Here is a 12,015-nt window from a genome sequence, read left to right as displayed (position 1 = left end):
TAGCGCATGAATTTATACGTCAGATTTAATCGGAAATTAAACAAATAAATAAAAAATTTAATATGATTGAATAATCATATTAAATAATCATTCAGATAACAAGCAAAAATTGTTTGGCAATTTGAGCCACGAAAATATGTAATACAGCAAATTCCATGACCAACATGTCCTATTATGCTACCATATCCTAATGGATCAGGCATAGATTCATTGCCGCTTATCATCTCTGTGCTTGTGAAATAAAAATTTGATTCGAGATAGGGAGTTGTTTTATTGGCTATAGTTTCAGGCGGGTACTGGGGACTTATACAACCTTGATGTCCACTTATATACGAGCTTCCACCCGTTCCTCCGAATTAGAATATCATAAATCCAGTCATGCTATTTGTAAAAAGGATGATATCCTCCTCGATATCCGGATCCACAACCACCAGATCAGCCTTGATTTTGTTCAGAATCTAGATCATTCCTTTGCCTAATTTACCTTTTGTTTGCGTACCACCAAACATATTGACTCCGTTGTTTAAAGCACTAAGCTTTCCACTAGTAAACTCAACTATTTCTTTCCTGGAAGATCTTCGATTAGTATATATAGATATAAACTCTCTCAATATTGATTATAATTTTCTTGAGTTATCTTTAAAGAGTCGAATCATGGTTTCTACCGCTTTCAGGTGCAAACCAACTACCTTGACTCTTATCATATTTATCAATCCCACCATTACCCCCGTAATTCCAACCTCCGGGGGTTTGATTTTATATTTACCCCTTTGCAATTGAATGATATATGGTTCACATTGTGTACTCGAGTCACAATAAGATTGAGATATTTTCCAAAATGAAGTTAGTTTATTTTGTTTCATTATTTCAGCCATCTAAATCAATTATATTTTTAACAAATACATTTGTATTTTAATGGAATATTTGTTAATAAAAAAACTCTCATAATTGATAATCACACACAAAAATTGAGAACCTTCAGAAAAAAGGTTGGAAAAAGAAAAAATAGCCAGTGGCGGGACTCGAACCCGCAACCCCAAGATTAAGAGTCTTATGCTCTATCCGGTTGAGCTACACAGGCTGTTCGAATTTATCAAAAATATTTTAATCCAAAATATTATTCTCTTTTTTCAATGATTTACATAAAAATAATTTGAGTCTGCTTTCAATTATTCACAAATTCCTTGGTTTGAAAAATTTAACATTTATTTATATGGATTCATTGTGTTCAATTTACAAACTATTATTTATATTAGAACTATCCATTTCGTATAACTTTTCTTTAACATCTCTATAAAGGGAAGATAATCCCAAGAAGTACGACTCCACTTTTTCTTCTTTTTTCCTAGAGTTGCAGATGGCTTATTTTCAGTTTGTTATGCAAGAAATTAAAGAAATCTTTAACTTTGAAGTTACTTGTTGCATACCAACAAGCGATAATCATATTTCATCTGCAATTTCGATTATTATATGCAGGGATAAATGATCAACGAGATATTTTTCCTTTCATATTATTGCATATGATGTAACAAGCATCTCATGTTATTAATTTAAATAATTCTATATATTTCATATTGCTTTAGCATCATCTTGGAAAAGAAATATTCATTTTAGTAGTCCAAAGTAAGGATGCTAGCATTCAAAAGATCAAAACGAAATTTTTGATCATTTACAAATCAACTTTGATTGTTTCTAAGGTTTCATCCCTTGAATTCATTTCGTTAACATCTTGAGGCTCATTTTTAGGGGGTTGTGATAAGAGAACAATTAATAACAGCATTTCGATATTTTCAATGTATAAATGAAAAACTTCCAACACATTTGATGACCATAAGAACTTATCCTGATTTGTGTAATTTAATTTAATGAAAACTAGTGAAGACCTAATTTTTACTGCTATCAAATCAAAAAATGTTTGGAATGAGAAAAGAAACATTAATATTTTAATATAAAGAAGAGTTTTATATGAAAAGTAATCTTTGATTGTTGAAAATATAAAACAGATAGAAAGAACTAAAATTGAAAATGAATTAATGAAACAGTATGATGCAGTTTGATATTTATTATATATTTCGTTAATGACAAATTTCTGAAAATTGGGTGATGTTTTATAGTCAACATATTGAACAGCTATATGAAAAAATTGATATATACTCAAAGAATACTGAATAAATTTACATATATAATATAAATATTTTCCAAGAGGTGCTTGAAATATGTATAAAACTTTGCAAACCTGTACCAAAAAAATAGCTTGCCCAAGGTTTTTCCAAATTGTTGAAAAATAAAAGCACTTAAATGATGCAGAAACATCAAGGACATGCCCTCTTAAATAAAAGGTATTTCTGGAAAAATATGGAACGAGAAAAAATATAACACACAGAAAACTAAATGAGCATCCTGCATTGAGGTTACTTCTAATAGATAGTTTTGATTTCTTGAATAATGTAACGAGGATATAAAAAAATATTATACAATACAAAAGACAAATTGCTAAATTTAGGATTGTCGATGGATGATCGCACTGTAGATATCCTGAGAATTTACATGGTTTACTAAAAATAATTGTTTTCATAGTGTTAGAAACCGAAAAAGCTTTCATTTTTTTTTTCAACGCTAAACCGTCATCAGAAAAATTTGAGATTCATTTCTGAGAAGCTTTTTAAATAATGAATACTTAACACAGAAGAGGTAGTCGTCGAGTTATGTCAGAAAATTGATAATGCATGTTATTTTATGGACATTGAATCTTCTCATATCTACGTTTGTGAAACAGAAGTTAGTTTCAGGCGGGTGCTGAAGACTTACACAACTTGTACATACACTTTTCTATAAGTTTTTTAGAAGCAGTGATGTCAGGAATATTTTTTTTGAAAGAGTTAGAAATTCAGAAAAAAAAATTGAGAGAAAATTTTTCCATTTCTAAAATTCAATTAAGGGTGCCGGAAAGTGAAGTGAAAGCTATTATAAAAACAACACTTTTCAAACCCATAAAATCATTTTTATTTTGTTTTGTTTATATGAGTATAAACCTTAAGTGATGATGTATCATAGTATCATATTCAAACTAAGTGAAAACGATGTTTATGATTATAAGGTTATCGAAAACATAAAAAATCATACAAAATTTTTAAAATCTGGAAGGGAAAAAGTGCATTTATCTCAACATATGAGAATTGAAAATAAACTTTGTTCTGTAAAACGTTTAGTATAACTATTGAAATTTTGTGTTTAATGTATCTCACTGGCTTAAACACAATATTGGAGGACTAGATACAAATCTAATTAAACTTTGAATGAGACCATTTCGACTGGAAACCGCTACCATTGGGTTTGTTCCCTAATGGTAATTAGCAGAATCCAGTGAGATGGTAGTGCAATCGGTCTTAGTTTTGAAGTTACCCACTAATTAGATCCCGACACTTTTTAACAAGTGTCAAATGTTTTCTATAAAATATCTAGTATCTTGTACCTAGATATCATTTCTGCAGTATCAGCCCCTGCCATGGAATAACCAGGGACTAGATAGGCCCGCAAGTTCGAAAATTGCGAAACAGTTTACTTCAAACTGGAAGTATCCAAGACCTCAATATCATAGAAATAAAAACCTTAGTATATACACTACTAATATATGTTTCAATATCATTAATATCTTTACTACAAATGAAGTTATGAGCAATACTCGAAATTGCGTCACCTCACTTTCCGGCACCCTTAAGTTTACAAAAACAAATAAAATTTCCATAATTCTAATTGTCGATTCTGATGAACAAGCGTTATGCTCTTCTATTTTTCATATTAGCATGCATATACGAATATAGCGTTTATTTACCAATGTCAGAATCTAAAGTAAAATATAAAATTCAAGATTAGAATATCTACTGAATGCTAAATATTTGATAAAACACCATTTAAGAGTTGATATAATGTCATCATTGTTGTTAAAAATATTATTACCATAACAAAATTCTTATTTTATGATAGTAAAATAATAATGTTTTTATATCAACAACAACAAGTAAAAAGATGAAAGGAGACGCACTGTATTCGCATAAATGTAGTAACTATTGTCTAGATTTGAGTTATGAATATTCCAAACAAAATGTATAAAATTGAAATCAGAAATAACCAAATATTATATGAGGCGCTGTGTACCAATTGTAGAGGTCATTGTAAATCATAAGTAACTTATATAATAAAGCCGACTTTTTTTTTCTTTTTGCAATATTTCCTCAAATTTTAGTAACTTTTTCTGTATTCAAGAAATTTGAATATGTATCATAAAGTACGTAAAAAATCAAAATTACGAGAAATTCTGTCGTTAAATTTTGGAGATGAAAATTTCGATTTTTAATGTGGGGTTTTAGCATGTGTATTCTTGTTCTTATCTCAACACGAGAGTACCACTGCAATATAAATTAAATTAACGAAGTTGAACTTAAATTGAATAATGCGGGAGAATAACTGACAGTGAAACTCATTGTATATTACAAGATAGTTGCCAATTGGAGTAATAAATTATTCTCCACCAATCATTTCTTTCATTTCTGGCAATACGAGCAGAAAGAAAGCGATCAGTAACCCTAAGAAAAAAGGAGAGGGGTGTCCTATTAATAGGATGAAGATCTTTTTGATTTCGACCTTCTTATTCTTATAATGTTATTTTGAATCTGCGAACTTTATTGAAATCCATAAATTTTATCCGAAATCTTTGTGGTTATTGTTTTTCCCATGTCTAACATGGAATTTATTTTTCTTCTAATTAATTTAATGTATATTTTGTATGGTAAAATGAAATTTTATGGTTTTTAAATTTTTACATGTCTGGGAAGTATGTTCATCCTAATGTATACAACAAATTGCGTGATATCAGTAAATACCACAGTGATTCATATAATGCGTTATACCAGCTCAAAACGGAAAAAGAAAAAGAATTGAACACATTTTACAAAGAGTTCATAACAGAATTGATTGATTCAAAGAAACATTCACCCAAAAATATTATGGAGGATATTTTAGATATCATTCCATATAATAATCGATATACGAAGGCATATTTATCTCTTGCCAAACTCATATCTGATGATTATCATGTCAAAGATTTCAAGAGTAATGAATATATTTCAAACTTCCGTTTTTATAAAGAATATGGAATTAAATCAGACGCAATATATGATTTCAAAGATATCAAAACAGATACTCTCGATATTCATACCAAACATACGATCTACAGAGCAATTATGTATAATGACAAAGAAAGATTCATCTCATTCACTGAAAGAAAAAGTTTTGATAAAGATCAAAAACTTGAAAGCGATTTATATCCATTTTCATGTTATAAAAAAGGATATTCGTTACTTGAATTATGTTGTTATCATGGAGCTGTTGATTGTTTCAAGTTATTAAGAACGAAATTTAACTCAGAAATAACTCCAACATGTGTACGATATTCATTTTTAGGTGGAAATCCAGAGATCATAAGTGAATGTTTGAAATACCAAAAACCAGATAAATATTGCATGAAATATGCAATTATTTCACACAACATTGATTTTGTTACATTCTTGATGAATGAATACAATATAGAGATCGATGTAGAAAAGTGTGCAACTTACAAAAATCTTGAGGCGTTTTTAGTTTATTTCGATCAAACTAATGATATTAATGAGTGTTTTATTAATTCGGCGAAATTTGCTATTCCATCTCTTTGTAAATATTTCCTATCACATGGTGCAAATGTCAATGCAAAAGATCGTGATAAAAAATTGCCCTTCATTTTGCTGCAAGATATAATTATAAAGAAATGGTCGAAGTTCTTCTTTCACATGGTGCAAATGTCAATGCAAAAGATAGTGATAAAGAAACCGCTCTTCATTTTGCTGCAAAATATAATTATAAAGAAATGGTCGAAGTTCTTCTTTCACATGGTGCAAATGTCAATGCAAAAGATAGTGATAAAGAAACCGCTCTTCATTTTGCTGCAAAATATAATTATAAAGAAATGGTCGAAGTTCTTCTTTCACATGGTGCAAATGTCAATGCAAAAGATAGTGATAAAGAAACCGCTCTTCATTTTGCTGCAAAATATAATTATAAAGAAATGGTTGAAGTTCTCCTTTCACATGGTGCAAATGTCAATGCAAAAGATAGTGATAAAGAAACCGCTCTTCATTTTGCTGCAAAATATAATTGTAAAGAACTGGTCGAAGTTCTCCTTTCACATGGTGCAAATGTCAATGCAAAAGATCGTGATAAAGAAACCGCTCTTCATTTTGCTGCAAAATATAATTATAAAGAAATGGTTGAAGTTCTCCTTTCACATGGTGCAAATGTCAATGCAAAAGATAGTGATAAAGAAACCGCTCTTCATTTTGCTGCAAAATATAATTGTAAAGAACTGGTCGAAGTTCTCCTTTCACATGGTGCAAATGTCAATGCAAAAGATCGTGATAAAGAAACCGCTCTTCATTTTGCTGCAAAATATAATTATAAAGAAATGGTTGAAGTTCTCCTTTCACATGGTGCAAATATCAATGAAAAAGTTGAATTTTTTGAATATACCGCTCTTCATCTTGCTGCAAATAGGAATTTTAAAGAAATGGTCGAACTTCTTCTTTCACATGGTGCAAATATCAATGAAAAAAATAAATTTGGAGAAACTGCTCTCCATACTGCAGCACGTTTTAATAGCAAAGAAACAGTCGAACTTCTTCTTTCACGTGGTGCAAAAATATAATATTCTATTATAGGATGCTATTATCTCTTTTTCGATAATGAGTTTCATTAGAACTAAAAAATAAATTATTATTACAGTTCTTAGTAACATTATTAGAATGTCACACATAGCAGACTTCATTGAATTTGGACCAGATCGCCTAATATTTCTTTGTATTTCAAATACATTGATTACTAATTGAATTGCAATTTTGCATTTAATGAGATATTGCAAATCTGATATAACAGTTCCACGACTTCTGACTTATTATAACTCTATTTTTAATCCCTGATTTCAACTTAATCATAAAGAACTTGTCTATTGCTAAAGGTTACGATAGTTATTCATGATAAATGCATGTTATTTGAAAAGGTGTACCAACCTTAAGGGCGTACTTACCACTTTCTGACATTCTCTCAATTTTTTTTGACACCAGAGCTTTATACTCCAATTTGCTATGATAAAAAGCTAATATTTTCTCTCTGGAAAAAGTTATTATAAATCACTACATAGTACTTCATATGACTTTTATACCTTTTTGTTATTAAAATAAAGATATTCTGATGATATGATGGCATGTCAGAAAGAAGTGCACCCTTAATATGCCAGTATAAAAAGGTTTTTCAATTTGCCTCAATATGCTAAATTTTGAGGTGGAAATCTATACGATTATTGCAAAAGTGACAAAAATTTTCAAGATTTTTGATGTTTTTGTTTTTTCAGTTTTCACTGCAGATGGAGCATTGCTCCAATTTATATCCTCAGTATTTCACATGTAATGCAGAAAGATGTAAAATCGGTGAAAATACAACAGCAATTTGCCATGTAAATAAATATGCTGTTTGTTCAGGTGAAAAGAATATAACAGTAACATTACCATGCTATCAGTGCTGGCAGTTACCTGATAGCGAGCTCCATTGCGGATTTCCAGATAGATGTACTCCTTCAACTAAACCTCAAATCGGAATTTGCTCAGTTGTAGCTACTTCCCAATGTCTGGGATCTCGGTCATTTAGCTCACAATTGTTTTGCCAAACCACAACAGGATATTCACATGCTACTGCAGTTGCAATGTCAATTCTCTTCGGAGGATTTGGTGCAGATAGATTTTATTTAGGATATACCGGATTTGGCGTCCTGAAGTTAGCAACTTTAGGAGGTTTTGGACTTTGGTCACTAATCGATCTTATTTGTATATTTACGCGGACTCTAAAACCAATTGATGGGTCATTTTATGTTTGAAAATATATATTTCTTATTTGTTTGTTGATAAATATTGTTTGATTTTTTTTTTTTTTATAATTGTTCAAATCCAAGTCACACTATAATTAATGCACTATTGTATGATAAAAAATATGATTAACTCATGATGTTAAATTTTTAGATTAATTCTAATTTCTTGGTGACTTGAATTAAAGCAAAATCTTTTCAAATCTAAAGCAATTAGATTATATAGGTACTTAGCAATCAAATATTCTGAGAGATTATAGATATGAAAAATATTCATTGAATTTTATTCTACATCATGTTTTATTATTACAAAATATACAATTTATTTAATACGATCGTTAATGTTCGATTTCCGACGAAATTGAAAAATGATTTTTTCTAAATTTACCAATAATCGCATGGTATTGGCTGAGTAAACTCTTCTTCAGGAACAGTATTATCCTCTTCAGGAGCTTCATATCCGTTCTTGAATTGAGCAGAAATTTCAAATTGATTTCTAATTCTCGTTCCTGAAGCTGGTGGTATTCTTGCCATTAGTGAATTCTCGACGAATTGTACCGTATTTTCCATTTCTGCTGTTGATAAAGCCTGCGTTTGCAAAGATTGACCGATTGTTCCTGTAGAAATTGCAAAATGTAGAAAAGAATCTGTTCTACGTGATACATCTTCTCTAATTCTTTGCTGACTAAGATATAATTGTTTATCAAGTGCTGCTTGTGCTTCTTGTTCTGCGATATTCATTTTAGACGATTATTTTCAATTCAATTTTAATTCGAATGATTGAAAATACAGCAGAAGATGCCTATAACGCGACTAGAGCCATATATGGCAAAGAGAGACTTCAGTCACAAACATTACATCTGCGTCATTTTAATAACTGGATCAAAAGTTCCTTAATTAACAAATATTGCTCGCCATATTCAATTGTTCTCGATTTAGCTAGTGGCAAAGGTGGTGATATTAGCAAATGGATTCACAAAGCCCCTGCACATATAGTCTTTGCTGATATTGCTAAAGAATCTATGAAAGAATGTTACAAGAAATACTACAAATATTCAGACTCTCTTTTAGGCACTTTCATTGTAGGTGATACTTTTGGTTGCAAATTAAACAAACTTGTACCAGACATGAAATTCAATATTGCTTCTTGCCAATTCGCTCTTCACTATGCATTTGAATCTTACGAAAAAGCTTCTCAGGCCATTGAAAACTTATGCAGCCAGCTTTTACCTGGTGGATACTTACTAATAACAACAATTAACGCATTTCGTCTTGTAGATCTATTTCGTGAACAAGAAGCTAAAGGAGGCACTCAAGAGCAGAAAAGAAAGATATCAAATTCGGTTTTTTCGGCTGTACGACACTTTGATTTTGAACCATCAATTCCTGCTTTCGGTGCAGGCTATGTTTTCTATCTAAACGAATCTGTAGGTCACGTTAAAGAATATCTTATACATTCTGTTGTTCTTGATCAGCTTTGTGCTGTTCAAGGTATGAGTCCAGTTGCATCTTACGGTTTTCATGAATTTTACAATACTGTTCTTAACAATCCAGAGTTTGATGCAGAAAAAGACCTCTTTTACAATACTCTTAAAAGGCAACAAGGCGGATTGCAACTTGCCGAGATGACAGAGGATGAATGGTTTGTTTGTGGACTATATTCATTCTATGTTTATCAAAAGCAAGGTACATTTGTTCCTCCTCCAAAACCAGATAAAAAATCTTATCCAAAAACATGGACGATGAAGCTTATTGACGCTAAAACTGGTGCTGAAGAGTTGGTTAATGTTGACCATGATGATTATGATACTCCACGTGGAAGAACAAAGAAACCAAGATATTAATTTTTTATTTATTTATTTTGTTTTACAATAAAGTCTCTTTTAATTGAATTTGTGTTGTTTTTATAAGGTTTCTAAATGTGGAACAATAAGCAAATTGAAGTATTTTTGATGCTTATGCGATGGTTCAATACAAAAACTTCAGAGCTATTGCATTTTCATTTACTTCTCATAACTGTTACAACCAAGAGAGATTGCAGAAGTCATGATATTGAACCTCGTTGGATAGAAATTGTCTTTGCAAAATTCTCGTTTATACGAGAAGAATACCAGAAACTCCTTTGATTTTCTTTCATAGCTAGATGGCCATCGAGAAGAAATGCTTGGAGATCTTGATAGAGTTCAAGAGAGTTCTTCCGAAAGACGTTTTAGAACAATTCAATGTCAGCGGGTTGATTAACGCAATAAGTGAAGTAAGACTCGAAAGACAGAATGAGGTTACAAGGAAGAATCTTCATTTTCACAAATGATTTGATTAGATCTCACTTCGCAACACACATCAAGAAGGCGAACTTAATCTTGAGGTAATAATACTATTACAGCAGAGAAATCGAATCAGATTAAACAGCAACAGCAGAACAAGTCAGAGACATTACTAAAGAAGAATTTACGGACGCTGACAGATCTATAGTCCTTTCAAGAAGAGACGAACAGAGCTCATATGAAAATGGCAATGTACAAAAAGAAGAGAAAGAAGCCATTAAGAAAACATAGAAGAAAAAGACTTTGATACATAAATTGTAATAGATAAAAATAAAAATTAACAAGATGAGTTTAATGACTATTCGCTTACTACTTCAATAAATGCATGAGATGATTGATTCATCAATCAACTACCACTTGAAGAAGTTCAACCTTTAACTGGCGCGATAAAATTTTTGACAATTTTTTCTGAAACAAAAATGACAGTGATTCTTGGAACAACTATTATAATTTCGGATACAGAAAAACAGAGAAAGTTACTAGAAACAATACCACGTTTTACTTACCATAAAAATTTCGCCCCTCTTCAAGGTGGTTTCACAACTGATAAAAATTGGGGCTGCTGTATAAGGTCTGCCCAAGGATTAATAATGCAATTCATTACAAAACTATATAAACATTTAGGGGATGATATCAGAAATATATTTCCTACAAACTCTAAATACGAATTATTTTATGATTTGCCACATTCTCCATTTGGTTTACCCCATATTTGTGCAGAACTACAATCATATGGAGTCATGCCTGGAGAGTGGGTGAAACCATCTCTTCTTGCTCCAGTTATTAAGGAAATCATGAATTTCTTCCGTATTCCTGTAGTTATTGCAGAACACGGGTGTTTATCTAGAGAAGTATTGAATGAAGCACTATCACATAACATTCCTGTCCTACTTTTATTTACTTTAATGCTTGGTTACGAAAATTTTGAATTGAAATATCTCCCGTTTCTTAAACTTACTTTATCTCTGATATATCAATCTGTAGGAGTTGTTGGCGGCCAACAAGGCAAAGCATATTTCATTGTTGGACATCAAAAAGAAAAATTATTATATTTTGATCCTCACGACGTCAATGAATCAATTACTAAGATCGATCAGATCAATCAACTTTTCAAACCACCACTAAAAGTAATGCCAGCAGACACTCTAAGCTCATCTATGTTAGTTGGATTTTTTATTACAAATTTACAAGACGCAGAAGAACTACCAATGCTACTAAATCAATCAGGTGAATGCCCGATACATATTGTAGATAAAATTGAAGAAGCTAAAGAAACTCATACAGTCGAAGGAGATTGGGACATTGTTTCTACTTGAATTGATATCTAAATGATGAAGGAATATCATTCATTCACAATTATTTGACCAGAACATGAAATAATTCTGAATTAATTATTTTGTTCATGTTCTCATTTGGTTAATATTACCAATATATAGTGCAGGAATTGTAAACTGCCTTTTGACACTCTATTTGTATTTATTTGTAAACTAAAATATTTTTTAATGCGGACACTCGTTTCTAATTATTATTTTTAATATATACCTCTTGAAATGGTAAAAATATTTAAATTAAATCTTCAACTATCTGGAATTATACCGAAATCTATGATTATTTTGTTAATATTGTTTTCATCATGAGAATCTTGCATATTTGTTTATATGATGAGATTTGTCATTGGAATTGCTACATTCTGTCAATTTATTTAAGGATGGTTTAAAGACTATGCATTAGTAGTATATATGGCGG

The 12,015-nt window shown here is 30.8% G+C and overlaps 5 protein-coding genes and 1 non-coding gene across 6 annotated transcripts, besides 2 other annotated features; 4 read left to right on the top strand and 2 right to left on the bottom strand.

Moving 5' to 3' along the window:
- Window positions 1–1,007: 1,007 nt before the first annotated feature.
- TVAGG3_0930820 lies at window positions 1,008–1,081 on the bottom strand. Its single transcript has one exon. It is a non-coding gene; the product is annotated as a tRNA-Lys (tRNA).
- Window positions 1,082–2,937: 1,856 nt separating this feature from the next.
- Window positions 2,938–3,713: a mobile genetic element.
- Window positions 3,714–4,046: 333 nt separating this feature from the next.
- On the top strand, window positions 4,047–6,798 carry TVAGG3_0930800 (cyclin-dependent kinase inhibitor 2C-related family; the record flags this gene model as incomplete). Its single annotated transcript, XM_001303007.1, has 1 exon — window positions 5,804–6,736. One exon carries the CDS (start codon window positions 5,804–5,806, stop codon window positions 6,734–6,736), a length of 933 nt encoding a protein of 310 aa, XP_001303008.1.
- A 300-nt stretch (window positions 6,799–7,098) lies between these two features.
- Window positions 7,099–7,131: a mobile genetic element.
- A 281-nt stretch (window positions 7,132–7,412) lies between these two features.
- TVAGG3_0930780 (amyloid-beta binding) lies at window positions 7,413–8,043 on the top strand (the record flags this gene model as incomplete). The annotated part of the gene is made up of 1 exon (XM_001303006.1): window positions 7,451–7,957. The coding sequence occupies one exon, from the start codon at window positions 7,451–7,453 to the stop codon at window positions 7,955–7,957; it is 507 nt and encodes a 168-aa protein (XP_001303007.1).
- A 190-nt stretch (window positions 8,044–8,233) lies between these two features.
- On the bottom strand, window positions 8,234–8,701 carry TVAGG3_0930770 (uncharacterized protein; the record flags this gene model as incomplete). The annotated part of the gene is made up of 1 exon (XM_001303005.1): window positions 8,330–8,686. One exon carries the CDS (start codon window positions 8,684–8,686, stop codon window positions 8,330–8,332), a length of 357 nt encoding a protein of 118 aa, XP_001303006.1.
- Window positions 8,702–8,721: 20 nt separating this feature from the next.
- Window positions 8,722–9,789, top strand: TVAGG3_0930760 (mRNA (guanine-N7-)-methyltransferase protein; the record flags this gene model as incomplete). The annotated part of the gene is made up of 1 exon (XM_001303004.1): window positions 8,722–9,789. The coding sequence occupies one exon, from the start codon at window positions 8,722–8,724 to the stop codon at window positions 9,787–9,789; it is 1,068 nt and encodes a 355-aa protein (XP_001303005.1).
- Window positions 9,790–10,578: 789 nt separating this feature from the next.
- Window positions 10,579–11,779, top strand: TVAGG3_0930750 (protein delipidation; the record flags this gene model as incomplete). Its single annotated transcript, XM_001303003.2, has 1 exon — window positions 10,689–11,585. One exon carries the CDS (start codon window positions 10,689–10,691, stop codon window positions 11,583–11,585), a length of 897 nt encoding a protein of 298 aa, XP_001303004.1.
- Window positions 11,780–12,015: the final 236 nt, after the last annotated feature.

Source organism: Trichomonas vaginalis, chromosome I, assembly GCF_026262505.1.
Source record: "Trichomonas vaginalis G3 chromosome I, whole genome shotgun sequence".
Classification (NCBI taxonomy): domain Eukaryota; phylum Parabasalia; order Trichomonadida; family Trichomonadidae; genus Trichomonas; species Trichomonas vaginalis.
Note: the sequence above shows the minus strand (reverse complement) of the source record. Positions and strands in the feature narration are given on the sequence as shown.